Here is a 15,582-nt window from a genome sequence, read left to right on the forward strand (position 1 = left end):
TGTGTGCGTGCGTGTGTGTGTGTGTGCGTGTGTTGCCCGTGTGCGTGCATTCATGTAATAAATCAGGTCGACGACAAGCAACTGTAGTAGCTAATACATGTGTAGCTGCTACATATGTAGTAGCTAATACATGTGTAGCTGCTACACATGTAGTAAGTACATGTGTAGCTGCTACACATGTAGTAGCTACATGTGTAGCTGCTACACATGTAGTAGCTAATACATGTGTAGCTGCTACATGTGTAGTAGCTAATACATGTGTAGCTGCTACACATGTAGTAGCTACATGTGTAGCTGCTACACATGTAGTAGCTAATACATGTGTAGCTGCTACACATGTAGTAGCTAATACATGTGTAGCTGCTACATATGTAGTAGCTAATACATGTGTAGTTGCTACACATGTAGTAGCTACATGTGTAGCTGCTACACATGTAGTAGCTAATACATGTGTAGCTGCTACATATGTAGTAGCTAATACATGTGTAGCTGCTACACATGTAGTAGCTAATACATGTGTAGCTGCTACATATGTAGTAGCTAATACATGTGTAGTTGCTACACATGTAGTAGCTACATGTGTAGCTGCTACACATGTAGTAGCTAATACATGTGTAGCTGTTACACATGTAGTAGCTAATACATGTGTAGCTGCTACACATGTAGTAGCTAATACATGTGTAGCTGCTACATATGTAGTAGCTAATACATGTGTAGCTGCTACACATGTAGTAAGTACATGTGTAGCTGCTACACATGTAGTAGCTACATGTGTAGCTGCTACACATGTAGTAGCTAATACATGTGTAGCTGCTACATGTGTAGCTGCTACACATGTATTAGCTACTTTTACTACGATGATAATCCGGCACTGCCCGACAGGCTGTGCAAGGCGACACGGGGAGATCTTTGTGTGCTGTGCTGCTGCTGCTGCTGTTGCAGGGGCGGTGTTCGCGGCCGTGGCGTGCGTGGAGATGGTGAGCGCCCTGGTCTCCACGCTCATCTTCAACAGCGTCTACACGGCCACCGTCGCCTGGTTCCCCGGCTTCAGCTTCCTGCTCGCCGCAGCCTTCATGCTCATCCCCATGGCGCTCGTAGGGTGAGCCCCCCCCTCCCTCCACCCCCCCCCTCCCTCCACCCCCCCCTCCCTCCACCCCCCCTCCCTCCACCCCCCCCCTCCCTCCACCCCCCCCCTCCCTCCACCCCCCCCCTCCCTCCACCCCCCCCTCCCTCCACCCCCCCCCTCCCTCCACCCCCCCCCTCCCTCCACCCCCCCCTCCCTCCACCCCCCCCCTCCCCCCACCCCCCCCTCCCTCCACCCCCCCCTCCCTCCACCCCCCCCTCCCTCCACCCCCCCCCTCCCTCCGCCCCCCCCCTCCCTCCAACCCCCCCTCCATGAGTCTTTGTGTAACGGGATTTTATTATAATTCTCGTGAAGATGTTTAAATCTTAATTAAACTTGGCAATAATTTGTTGTCTCTCCCCGTGTCTCCCTGTGTCTCCCCGTGTCTCCCTGTGTCTCCCCGTGTCTCCCCGTGTATCCCTGTGTCTCTCTGTGTCTCCCACTATACCCCCACGTCTCCCCAATCTACGTCTCTCCATGACAATCCCTGTCTCCAAATTATGTCTCCGTGCCCCCCCCCCCGTGTCCCCCACAATCTCCCCGCGTCTCCCACTACCCCCCCCCCCCGTGTCTCCCGCTATCTCCCCGTGCCTCCCACAATCTCCCCACCCCCTCCCCGTGTCTCCCACTCTCTCCCCGTGTCTCCCACTACCCCCCCCCCCCCCCCGTGTCTCCCACTACCCCCCCCCCGTGTCTCCCACTACCCCCCCCCGTGTCTCCCACTACCCCCCCCCCCCGTGTCTCCCGCTATCTCCCCGTGCCTCCCACAATCTCCCCACCCCCCCCCGTGTCCCCCACAATCTCCCCGCGTCTCCCACTACCCCCCCCCGTGTCTCCCGCTATCTCCCCGTGTCCCCCACTACCCCCCCCCCGTGTCTCCCACTACCCCCCCCCCGTGTCCCTCTCCCCAGGGTGGTGCGCTGCACGAGGGACCCCCAGCCCCACTACACGCGAGTCCCCACCGACAACGGAGACGCGAGCCCAGCCTACGGCAGCATCCAGTAGCCCCGCCTCCTCCTCCTACCTGGCTCCGCCCACGAGCTCCATGGCTCCGCCCACCGCCCCCCCCCACCAGATATTTGGCTCCTCCCCTCCAGAGTCGTCCTCATCCCGGGATGTGACCCCAGGTGGCCACCTGACCCCGAGTCGTGAACACTGAACGGGAATGAACTTGAACGGGCATCGGTCTGGCTACGTGAGCCTCGGTCATTCACGCTCAACCCCGTGGAGCTGTAGTCTGGTTCTGTGAGTCTCAGCTGTTACACCCCAAGGGCTGTCGGGATTTTTTGACCCGCGGCGGCTGGGAGATGTTGACTCCCTCGCCTGGTCTGCAGGAGGTCGTGGGTTCGAGCCCCACCCTGACACCTGCTGCTGTAGATGTGAAGTATGCGCGTCTCTCTCTCTCTCCCCGTGGTCGCGTGGAATTGTCTCCGGGTCTTCCAGTTTTTCCCATCCACATTTAGAGCCGACGTCACGCGTTTAAAGTTGTTGGCTGCCGCTGTAAAAGTGCTACGTGATGATGATGATGATAAGCCACTTCTTCGTTGGGCTGTCATTTGTGATGACCAGGTCGCTTCTGAAAGAGTGCTCTGCAGCTCAGTGGAGCCTTTACCTGGTAAAATAAAATAAAAAAACATCGTTTATGGTTTAGATTCATCGAGCAGTGGATAGCCCGTGGCTGGGGGTGGCGGTCATCTTGGTGACCCCGCGACCCCGTCACTGTCTGACCCCTGACCCCGCGACCCGCTTCAGTACCGCCACGCTGAGCCCGCGACCCGCGTCAAACGTTCTCGCAAGTTTTAGTTTCATTCGGATAGGTGGACTCGGCCTCAAAGGAGTGGCTGTAAACATCGCCACTGGGGAGACAAAGGCGGTCGGGCGTGGTGCTACAATGTGTCGCAACCGATTAACGCACGCTCGGGTCGTGCATCCAATGCTGCAGGTCGCGTTTAATTGCCGCTGTCATTTGGTTCCGAGAGCTGCTACCCAGCATGCCGGCGAGCTGGCACAACGCCTATGGCCACGTCGGGTGGTGGAAGGCTTCGTGACGACGAAAAAAAATTGGCCAAAGACCCCGACAAACCCCCCCGCACGAGCCTTGAACGTGGCCCGACCCAAACTTCGATGTTGAATCGCGTGTGAGTCTGTACGTACGTGTAAATAGCACTTGCCCAAAAATCATGCTTTCACGGGGGACTTTTGTCTTTGTATATAGATGGGGAGCGGTGGCGCAGTTGGTTAACGTGCTGTTCTACTAACCCAGGCACCTGAGTTCGATTCCCGCTTACGACCAACAACAGTGACATTGAACTGAACCGGTCCTGGGCCTCTGCTCGGTTTGATCTACTTGGTGTGGTGTAGTAAACATCGTCACTGGGGAGACAAAGGCGGCCGGGGGTGGTGCTGGCCACCCAACCCCCTCGTGTGCCACAGTAGCGGTGCTGCTGCTACTCGCTAACAGCGCTTGAAGGCTATACGAGGTGGTGGGGGGGGGTGTTTGTCTTTGTATATATTTGTAAAACGTTATCAAAATAGAGACTCTAAACGCAATCGTTGTTGTAGATAGCTTCCACGAGTCTTGCATTGCCACGCGGTTCGTATCAACTGGGTTGTGTTGCCGCGCTTGTCAATCTTCTTTTAAATCATCTCTTGCTACAGTCGGATCCACACCTGAGCGGATACGCGACTTTTCAGGCGTCAAAATTTTCGACCGACGATTTGCGGCGGCGCTTTGGAGCGACGCACTTTGGGCCACTGTGACTGGAGGCTTCGATCCGCAGACGCCATTTTGATTCTTCATGCGGCGTAACCACCGCCCGCTCGGATGTGGACAAAGCAGTTGCACGGGAGATTGAGTTGCGCAATACCGGCGAGCCAACTGGTTGCACGACCGCTCGCTGAACAGTTTGGACGTCACAAAAACAAAATGGCTGATGGTGAAGTCGGTGGTAGTGGCGGTGGTGGGGAGCGGTGGTGCAGCGGTTAGCGCTACGCTGCGCCACAAACCCGCCAACCCGGTTCCGTTTCCCGCTCACGGCCACCAACACCGGTGACGATTATCTGAACCGGTCCTGGGCCTCCCCTAGGTCGACTCAGCCCTCGAATGGGTACCTGGTGCGATGTGTAAACATCGCCACTGGGAAGACAGAGGCGTGGCGCTGGCCACCCACCCCCTTGTGTGCCACAGTGTCGGCCTTCATAGGTGCTCGCTTAACTACACTTGCCCCAACAGTCTCTTAAGGCTGTACGGGGAGATATTTGTGTTTGGTGATGGTGGTGATGATGGTGGTGATGACCTTTTGACCTTGAGCGCTTTAAAAAAAAGAAATGAATAAATATGTCTTGGGAAATATACATTACTGTTAGTCTCATTATTCTTCAGCATCTGTGTTCTGCATAGACACACGATCGTAAAAATAAACTCAAACGCTCATAAAATTATCAAAAAAAATAATGATTTATATTTCGCAAATTTGATGCAATTTTCCATCGAAAACTCGGAGGCGTGAAGCTAGGAACCAGGTGAGAGTCTGAACCAGGTGAGAGTCTGAACCAGGTGAGAGTCTGAACCAGGTGAGAGACTGAACCAGGTGAGAGTCTGAACCAGGTGAGAGTCTGAGCCAGGTGAGAGACTGAACAGGTGAGAGACTGAACCAGGTGAGAGAGAGAGAGACTGAACCAGGTGAGAGTCTGAACCAGGTGAGGGACTGAACCAGGTGAGAGTCTGAACCAGGTGAGAGACTGAACCAGGTGAGAGGCTGAACCAGGTGAGAGTCTGGACCAGGTGAGAGACTGAACCAGGTAAGAGACTGAACCAGGTGAGAGTCTGAACCAAGTGAGAGACTGAACCAGGTGAGGGCCTGAACTAGGTGAGAGTCTGAACCAGGTGAGAATCTGAACAGGTGAGAGACTGAACCAGGTGAGAGACTGAACCAGGTGAGAGACTGAACCAGGTGAGAGTCTGAACCAGGTGAGAGTCTGAACCGGTGAGAGTCTGAACCAGGTGAGATCCTGAAACAGGTAAGAGACTCAACCAGGTGAGATCCTGAACCAGGTAAGAGACTGAACAGGTGATAGTCTGGACAGGTGAGAGACTGAACCAGGTGAGAGACTGAACCAGCTGTGAGCCTGGACTGGGTGTGAGCTTGAATGTGGATGACGTCGTCGGGGATGCTGCGGCTACCCACGTGGTGTTGGGTTGGCCGTGGGAGTTCCATCAGCGCAGCGAGAAGGACGGACATGCCGCGAGGCTTGGGAGACATCGGAACGCCAACGTCTCTTCGACTCCGTAGATTTTTGCTTTAAAGCTTTCGTGACTGCAGGGATTCATCTTCTTGGTTCTTTCGGTAAAGTCACGTAGAAGGGAAATAATAAAATAAATACACATTCTCACGACGTTTCGACTGCAACACAAGCAATCGTCATCAGGTGTGAAATTCACAGCAAGAAATTTTGAAAAAAGTCGTGAGAATTTTTATTGTTTTATATTTTTATTATTTTATTATTTCCCTTCTACGTGACTTTACCGAAAGAACCAAGAAGATGAATCCCTAGATTTTGTTTATTTACGGGGGATTCCAGCACAACTTATTTTTTACGATTCATATTTTTTTTGGACGTAGCCACCACGCTCGCAGTGACCAAGGCGGAGTGCCCAACGATGGCGTGTCTCACGGGTCAACATCGGGCACACCACCACCCCCCGTCCATCATTCCGAGCCGGGGTGGTCCCACCTCTTCATTGTGACGACTGCGGGCTGCTGCTGCTGCTGCGGCTGCTGCGTTGGCTGTGGAGAGATGAAGAGATTCTTCGAGAGTTGATGCCGAAGATGTTTTCCTCTTCACCCCCCACCACCGCCCACCACCACTATGAAGCGATGTTGAGTGCGGGAGACAGCGAGCGAGCGGTCTTCTCGCGAGCTGCTGCACCCCACAAAACAAATCGGCGAACGAGGTTTGAGTGGGGGGGGGAGCAGGGGGTGGTTTGATCGCGTTCGGTTTGCTCGTAAAGGTCCGAGGTTCAATCGTCAAGGTTGTCGTGGGCCCGAGGCGAGGTCGTTGTGACGGGGTGTTGATTGAGTTCACCTGGCGTAGCGGATGGACGTTAATGATTGCCCACGAAGGGTATTAAACGAAGACACCGCACACACACTGAGTCAGGGCCTTCAGGGAATGTCGGGGCGAGGGTGCGGTGGCGTGTGGGGGGGGGGCTCACGGCACTCGAGGCGTGTGGGGGGGGGCTCAAGGCGCTCGGCTGGGAGGAGGTCACGTGACAGAGTCGGAGTGGTGAGGAGGTTGAGTGACGAAGCAGCCGCGCTGCCTCTCTCTGCTCGTTCCTCCTCCACCTCCTCCACCTCCTCCTCCCCCTCCACCTCCCCCACCACCTCCCCCACCACCTCCCCCACCTCCTCCACCTCCTCTTCCTCCCCCACCTCCACCTCCTCTTCCTCCACCTCCCCCACCTCCACCTCCTCCTCCACCTCCTCTTCCTCCACCTCCACCTCCCCCACCTCCACCTCCTCCTCCACCTCCACCTCCCCCACCTCCACCTCCTCCTCCACCTTCTCCACCTCCTCCCCCATCTCCTCATCCTCCACCTCCTCCTCCACCTCCTCCTCCACCACCTCCTCCTCCACCTCCTCCTCCTCCACCTCCTCCTCCCCTACCTCCTCCTCCACCTCCTCCTCCACCTCCTCCTCCACCTCATCCTCCACCACCTCCTCCTCCACCTCCTCCTCCACCTCCTCCTCCCCCACCTCCTCCTCCACCTCCTCCTCCACCTCCTCCTTCACCACCTTCTCCTCCACCTCCTCCTCCACCTCCTCCTCCACCACCTCCTCCCCCACCACCTCCCCCACCTCCACCTCCTCCACCTCCTCCTCCACCTCCTCCTCCACCTCCTCCTCCACCACCTCCTCCTCCACCTCCTCCTCCACCTCCTCCTCCCCCACCTCCTCCACCTCCTCCTCCACCTCCTCCTCCACCACCTCCTCCTCCACCTCCTCCTCCCCTACCTCCTCCTCCACCTCCTCCTCCACCTCCTCCTCCACCTTCTCCTCCACCTCATCCTCCACCACCTCCTCCTCCACCTCCTCCTCCACCTCCTCCTCCCCCACCTCCTCCTCCACCTCCTCCTCCACCTCCTCCTCCACCTCCTCCTTCACCACCTCCTCCTCCACCTCCTCCTCCACCTCCTCCTCCACCACCTCCTCCCCCACCACCTCCCCCACCTCCACCTCCTCCACCTCCTCCTCCACCTCCTCCTCCACCTCCTCCTCCACCTCCTCCTCCACCACCTCCTCCTCCACCTCCTCCTCCACCTCCTCCTCCCCCACCTCCTCCTCCACCTCCTCCTCCACCTCCTCCTCCACCACCTCCTCCTCCACCTCCTCCTCCTCCACCTCCTCCTCTCCCACCTCCTCCTCCACCTCCTCCTCCACCTCCTCCTCCACCACCTCCTCCTCCACCTCCTCCTCCCCTACCTCCTCCTCCACCTCCTCCTCCACCTCCTCCTCCACCTCCTCCTCCACCACCTCCTCCTCCACCTCCTCCTCCACCTCCTCCTCCCCCACCTCCTCCTCCACCTCCTCCTCCACCTCCTCCTCCACCTCCTCCTTCACCACCTCCTCCTCCACCTCCTCCTCCACCACCTCCTCCCCCACCACCTCCCCCACCTCCACCTCCTCCACCTCCTCCTCCACCTCCTCCACCTCCTCCTCCACCTCCTCCTCCACCACCTCCTCCTCCACCTCCTCCTCCCCCACCTCCTCCTCCACCTCCTCCTCCACCACCTCCTCCTCCACCTCCTCCTCCACCTCCTCCTCCCCCACCTCCTCCCCCACCTCCTCCTCCACCTCCTCCTCCACCTCCTCCTCCACCTCCTCCCCCACCTCCTCCTCCCCCACCTCCTCCTCCACCTCCTCCTCCACCTCCTCCACCACCTCCTCCTCCACTTCCACCTCCTCCCCCACCTCCTCCTCCCCCACCTCCTCCACCTCCTCCTCCACCTCCTCCTCCACCACCTCCTCCCCCACCTCCTCCTCCACCTCCTCCTCCACCTCCTCCTCCTCCACCTCCTCCTCCACCTCCTCCTCCACCTCCTCCCCCACCTCCTCCTCCCCCACCTCCTCCTCCACCTCCTCCACCTCCTCCACCACCTCCTCCTCCACCTCCTCCTCCACCTCCTCCTCCACCTCCTCCTCCCCCACCTCCTCCTCCACCTCCTCCTCCACCTCCTCCACCACCTCCTCCCCCACCTCCACCTCCTCCTCCCCCACCTCCTCCTCCACCTCCTCCTCCACCTCCTCCTCCACCTCCTCCCCCACCTCCTCCTCCCCCACCTCCTCCTCCACCTCCTCCTCCCCCACCTCCTCCTCCACCTCCTCCTCCACCTCCTCCTCCTCCACCTCCTCCTCCACCTCCTCCTCCACCTCCTCCTCCACCTCCTCCTCCCCCACCTCCTCCTCCACCTCCTCCTCCCCCACCTCCTCCTCCACCTCCTCCTCCACCTCCTCCTCCTCCCCCACCTCCTCCTCCACCTCCTCCTCCACCTCCTCCACCACCTCCTCCTCCACCTCCTCCTCCTCCACCTCCTCCCCCACCTCCTCCTCCACCTCCTCCTCCCCCACCTCCTCCTCCACCTCCTCCTCCACCTCCTCCTCCTCCACCTCCTCCTCCCCCACCTCCTCCTCCACCTCCTCCTCCACCTCCTCCTCCACCTCCTCCACCACCTCCTCCTCCCCCACCTCCTCCTCCACCTCCTCCTCCACCTCCTCCACCACCTCCTCCTCCACCTCCTCCTCCCCCACCTCCTCCTCCACCTCCTCCTCCACCTCCTCCACCACCTCCTCCTCCACCTCCTCCTCCACCTCCTCCACCACCTCCTCCTCCCCCACCTCCTCCTCCACCTCCTCCTCCACCTCCTCCACCACCTCCTCCTCCACCTCCTCCTCCCCCACCTCCTCCTCCACCTCCTCCTCCACCTCCTCCACCACCTCCTCCTCCACCTCCTCCTCCACCTCCTCCACCACCTCCTCCTCCCCCACCTCCTCCTCCACCTCCTCCTCCACCTCCTCCACCACCTCCTCCTCCACCTCCTCCTCCCCCACCTCCTCCTCCACCTCCTCCTCCACCTCCTCCACCACCTCCTCCTCCACCTCCTCCACCTCCTCCCCCACCTCCTCCTCCACTTCCTCCACCACCTCCTCCTGCGGGCTACATAGTCCAGCCAACGCAGCCTTGTCTGCCGGAGGAGCTCACCAATGGGACTTTGCCCAGATCTTTCAAGGATTTGTGAGCTCCTCACACAATCCAACCTGGTTAAACCCAGGATGGATCGTAGGCAGGCCAGCCTAAATATTTCTAACAGCGAAGATGCTCCATTAGGGGGGTCCACGTTTCGCAAGCGTAGAGAAGGGAGGGAATGACCGTGGCTGAGAAGACCTGAAGCTTCGTGCGGCGCGACAGACCAGGTAGCTTCCACACAGCGTTACGCAACCGATGAAAAGATATTGCCGCTCGACAATTCGGAGTGAGACCTCTGCTCTAAAACCGGAGCCGGTCATGAGCACACTGCCCAGGTATGGGAAACTCTCCACTCTCTCCACAACTGCCCTATCACCAATTTGGAGTTGTGGGGGTGGAGTGTCCGATGGTACAAAATACCCAGGAAGGTGCTTAGTTTTGGTGGGGCTGATGGCAAGGCCCCACCTCTTAGTGGAAAGCTACCGGTTCAGCAGCAGCGCCTCCAACTCCTACTCTGAGTGAGCAGCTATCACCAGATCATCGGCATATATTACGTGGTTGAGCAATAGGGAGCCATCTTTTGACCACACCCGGGCATCGATCAGCCTCCCATTGTATCTGTACCAGATGGAAATTCCTCCCATACAGCTATTGAAGGCTTCACCACCACCACCAACCACCACCAACCACGATCACCACCAACCACCACCACCACCAACCACCACCACCACCACTACCAACCACCACGCTCCGTCTTTCCGCTTTCCCCAATTTACTCCGAATTTGAATCAAGTTGTGACGCTGCGCTGTTGTAAGTTGCGTTCGCGAAGGGCACCACGAGCTGGAAGCGTCGCCTTAGAATCGAACAAAATACAGCGGTTGGAGCGCAGTCCGCGGTGACGCCGCGAGGTGGCCACGCAGGCCCAGCCACGCAGGCCCAGCCACGCAGGCCCAGCCACGCAGGCCCAGCCACGCAGGCCCAGCCACGCAGGCCCAGCCACGCAGGCCCAGCCACGCAGGCCCAGCCACGCAGGCCCAGCCACGCAGGCCCAGCCACGCAGGCCCAGCCACGCAGGCCCAGCCACGCAGGCCCAGCCACGCAGGCCCAGCCACGCAGGCCCAGCCACGCAGGCCCAGCCACGCAGGCCCAGCCACGCAGGCCCAGCCACGCAGGCCCAGCCACGCAGGCCCAGCCACGCAGGCCCAGCCACGCAGGCCCAGCCACGCAGGCCCAGCCACGCAGGCCCAGCCACGCAGGCCCAGCCACGCAGGCCCAGCCACGCAGGCCCAGCCACGCAGGCCCAGCCACGCAGGCCCAGCCACGCAGGCCCAGCCACGCAGGCCCAGCCACGCAGGCCCAGCCACGCAGGCCCAGCCACAGAGCGAGCCGCGTGGGTAGCGTCTAGAAGGATCCAGCAGCATCCCAATGCCCCGTGTGGTGACGACGACGACGAGGCCACGCCGAGGCAGCCGAACAACTGCTGATTGCTGCCCGCGCTGCGACGCAGCTCATCGCTGTGAAGCCATGCGGCTTGCCCCTATTCTTGTGCAGGGGAATTGAGTAAAACAAATGTTTGTGTTTCTCCCTCGTGATGGGGCTTTGTAGGGTGAACGTTGAGATTTATAAAGGGCACGGGGTGACCAGTAAGGTCTAAATGAGTCTGTAACAAGGTAGGGCACTGATAAGGGGTTGACAGGTATATAGTGGTGAGCGTAGTGGTGAGTGTACTGGTGGTGAGTGTACTGGTGGTGAGTGTACTGGTGTTGAGTGTACGGGTGGTGAGTGTACTGGTGATGAGCGTAGTGGTGGTGAGTGTACTGGTGAGTGTACTAGTGGTGAGTGTAGTGGTGGTGAGTGTAGTGGTGTTGAGTGTACTAGTGGTGAGTGTAGTGGTGGTGAGTGTACTGGTGGTGAGTGTACTAGTGGTGAGTGTAGTAGTGGTGAGTGTAGTAGTGGTGAGTGTACTGGTGGTGAGTGTACTGGTGGTGAGTGTAGTAGTGGTGAGTGTAGTGGTGAGTGTACTGGTGGTGAGTGTACTGGTGGTGAGTGTAGTGGTGGTGAGTGTAGTGGTGAGTGTACTAGTGGTGAGTGTAGTGGTGAGTGTACTAGTGGTGGTGAGTGTACTGGTGGTGAGTGTAGTGGTGGTGAGTGTACTAGTGGTGGTGAGTGTACTAGTGGTGAGTGTAGTGGTGGTGAGTGTAGTGGTGAGTGTACTAGTGGTGAGTGTAGTGGTGAGTGTACTAGTGGTGGTGAGTGTACTGGTGGTGAGTGTAGTGGTGGTGAGTGTACTAGTGGTGAGTGTAGTGGTGGTGAGTGTAGTGGTGAGTGTACTAGTGGTGAGTGTAGTGGTGAGTGTACTAGTGGTGGTGAGTGTACTGGTGGTGAGTGTAGTGGTGGTGAGTGTACTAGTGGTGAGTGTAGTGGTGGTGAATGTAGTGGTGAGTGTACTAGTGGTGAGTGTAGTGGTGAGTGTACTAGTGGTGGTGAGTGTACTGGTGGTGAGTGTAGTGGTGGTGAGTGTACTAGTGGTGGTGAGTGTACTAGTGGTGAGTGTAGTGGTGGTGAGTGTACTAGTGGTGAGTGTACTAGTGATGAGTGTACTAGTGGTGAGTGTACTAGTGGTGAGTGTAGTGGTGAGTGTACTAGTGGTGAGTGTAGTGGTGAGTGTAGTGGTGGTGAGTGTAGTGGTGAGTGTAGTGGTGAGTGTAGTGGTGGTGAGTGTACTAGTGGTGGTGAGTGTACTAGTGGTGAGTGTACTAGTGGTGAGTGTAGTGGTGAGTGTAGTGGTGGTGAGTGCTAGTGGTGAGTGTAGTGGTGAGTGTAGTGGTGGTGAGTGTACTAGTGGTGGTGAGTGTACTAGTGGTGAGTGTACTAGTGGTGAGTGTACTAGTGGTCAGTGTAGTAGATGTGAGTGGAGGTTACTAGGTATATCGTGTTGGGCTCTAATGCTCACCCACGGCTGACTCGCACGAGGGTTTCGAGTTCTCGCTCGGGGTGCCCTGACTTGTGGCGAGCAAAGCGGCGTCTGTGTTATTGTGATCGCGGTGCCCTGGCAAATATTCAAACCGGTTTGGCGGCATTGCGTTCCAAATCAGGTGGTAGGGTGGAGGAGTGGGTGGCACAGTGGGGCAGGCAGTGCCATCAAACCCCCGCGGAAGCACCGGGTTTCAAGTACCGACGGCGTCGTGTCTTCGTATCAGAATTATCAAATGTATTTGTCCTGGAGGAATCCGATGAGCCGTGAAGCTCTTTGTTACGGTAGGGACACGGGCTCAGAACATTACAACGACGAACACAAAACACAAACACAATAGTAGACAAACACAATAGACAAACACAATAGACAAACAATAGACAAACACAATAGACACACACAGTAGACAAACACAATAGACAAACACAAAACACAATAGACGAACACAATAGACAAACACAATAGACGAACGCAATAGACGAACACAACAGACACACACAATAGACACACACGTGACATGGTGTGCAATGTACAGGCGAGGTTAACAAGTCACCCCATTGTCATAGCCAATGTGATTTGTATCTCGCGAGTTCTCTGCGAGGTTGGCTAAAGGACTGTCTCTGCTGAATGAGGAACCTCTGCTGAGGGCAAACGTGAGACGAGACGCACAACGCGTCTGTATTCCACCAGGTGTCATGGCCCACTGGGATGTGTGGCTCTTCTGTCAGGAGCGACCTGGCGCTCGGGGTCACAAATAATAGAAAGACTGGGCGAGGCAATTAAATGTGTTATTGGTGGGACATGTATTTTGTGTGCCAGGGGTGTAGTTCACTCCGCGACTGGGGTAGCAATCGGTGCGACGTCGCTGGTGCCACACACCGCTGTGTCGACACGCAGCGAGGACGACGATGGCGCCGAGACCCTGAACGTTCGCACGCACCACGTGGTGCGTCGTGTTAACACCACGTGGTGGTGGTGGATCGTGTGTACACCACGTGGTGGTGGTGCATCGTGTGTACACCACGTGGTGCATCGTGTTAACACCACGTGGTGATGGTGGATCGTGTACACCACGTGGTGGTGGTGGATCGTGTTAACACCACGTGGTGATGGTGGATCGTGTACACCACGTGGTGCATCGTGTTAACACCACGTGGTGGTGGTGCATCGTGTTAACACCACGTGGTGATGGTGGATCGTGTACACCACGTGGTGGTGGTGGATCGTGTACACCACGTGGTGGTGGTGCATCGTGTTTACACCACGTGGTGGTGGTGCGTCGTGTGTACACCACGTGGTGGTGGTGCATCGTGTGTACACCACGTGGTGGTGGTGCATCGTGTGTACACCACGTGGTGGTGGTGCATCGCGTGTACACCACGTGGTGGTGGTGGTGGTGCATGTCGTGTACACCACGTGGTGGTGGTGCGTCATCGTAGTGCACAGCTCGAGTCGGGATGAGTCGCCTGCCCCACCGCCCACCATGGACAGACTCACAGTGACTGCGTCACGGCATCGTGCGGGAGCCGGGGCGCTGTGGGGACCGCCAGGAGGTGCAAGTGCTGGCTGCTCTGCTCAGGGTAAATTACCTTGCCGAGGCCTAACTGTGCACGTTCACATCATCATCATCGTCATCATCCAGATTGACAAACTCGCTTCTTCCTGACTGCTGCTGTTGTTGTTGTGTTTAGTTTGCTGTTGTCTTTCCCCCGCACCTCCGATCAGCGCGGTTGGCTGTGTACGGTGCGAAAGAAGGTCAACACGCGTACACACACACAGACACACACACACACAGACACACACACACAGACACACACACACACACACAGACACACACACAGACACACACACACAGACACACACACAGACACACACACACAGACACACAGACACACACACAGATGTCGATCCCTTATCGATGCCCTAGCTTGTTGCGGAGCAATTCAGACCTGGCTGGCCACAGCGCACCCTGAGAAATCTCACCGTTCATCCTACAGCCCCATCACAAGCGAGAGACACAAATAGACACTCACCACTAGTACACTCACCACCACTAGTACACTCACCACTAGTACACTCACCACTAGTACACTCACCACTACACTCACCACTAGTACACTCACCACTAGTACACTCACCACTAGTACACTCACCACTACACTCACCACTAGTACACTCACCACTAGTACACTCACCACTAGTACACTCACCACCACTACACTCACCACTACTACACTCACCACTAGCACACTCACCACTAGCACACTCACCACTAGTACACTCACCACTAGCACACTCACCACTAGTACACTCACCACTAGTACACTCACCACTACACTCACCACTAGTACACTCACCACTAGTACACTCACCACTACACTCACCACTAGCACACTCACCACTACACTCACCACTAGTACACTCACCACTAGCACACTCACCACTACACTCACCACTAGTACACTCACCACTAGTACACTCACCACTACACTCACCACTAGTACACTCACCACTAGCACACTCACCACTACACTCACCACTAGCACACTCACCACTAGTACACTCACCACTAGTACACTCACCACTACTACACTCACCACTAGTACACTCACCACTAGCACACTCACCACTAGTACACTCACCACTAGCACACTCACCACCACTACACTCACCACTAGCACACTCACCACTAGCACACTCACCACTAGCACACTCACCACCACTACACTCACCACTAGTACACTCACCACTACACTCACCACTAGTACACTCACCACTACTACACTCACCACTACACTCACCACTAGTACACTCACCACTAGTACACTCACCACTATAAACCTGTCAATCCCTTATCAGTACCTTATTACAGACCAATTCAGACCTTATTGGTCAGCTCGTGCCCCTCATACATGTCAACGTTCATCCCACAAAGCCCCATCACGAGCGAGAGACACACGCAGACGAACTTTGTTGTTGTGCCGCATTGAAATGTCTGTGCGCCGTCTGGACCTGCAAACTCAGTTTCCCTGCACCAGAACGCGGGCTAAACCACGTGGGTTGACTGCCATGTGTACAGTTCATGTAGGTCCTGCCACCATCTATACCATCATAGAGGTATTGTTGGGTCAGGTCGCGTAATTATAATTGTGTCGTTAAACCCGACACCACCCGACACAGCCAATTAGTAAGGGCTGAGACGTGAAGAGAACGTGCCAATCGGTTACTGGTTCAGTACTA

The 15,582-nt window shown here is 56.9% G+C and overlaps 1 protein-coding gene across 1 annotated transcript in view; it reads left to right on the plus strand.

Annotated features, from left to right (window-relative positions):
- The window catches only part of LOC144951955 (lysosomal proton-coupled steroid conjugate and bile acid symporter SLC46A3-like), a 28,649-nt gene extending 24,185 nt beyond the window's left edge, over positions 1-4,464 (plus strand). Inside the window, exons 7-8 of the mRNA XM_078882326.1 lie at positions 943-1,099; positions 2,035-4,464. Coding sequence (XP_078738452.1) covers positions 943-1,099; positions 2,035-2,128 — 251 coding nt within the window. The 3' untranslated portion in view covers positions 2,129-4,464. The remainder of the gene's footprint in view (positions 1-942; positions 1,100-2,034) is intronic.
- The last annotated feature ends 11,118 nt before the right edge of the window (positions 4,465-15,582 follow it).

The sequence above is a fragment of the Lampetra fluviatilis genome, chromosome 64 (assembly GCF_964198595.1).
Source record: "Lampetra fluviatilis chromosome 64, kcLamFluv1.1, whole genome shotgun sequence".
Lineage (NCBI taxonomy): Eukaryota > Metazoa > Chordata > Hyperoartia > Petromyzontiformes > Petromyzontidae > Lampetra > Lampetra fluviatilis.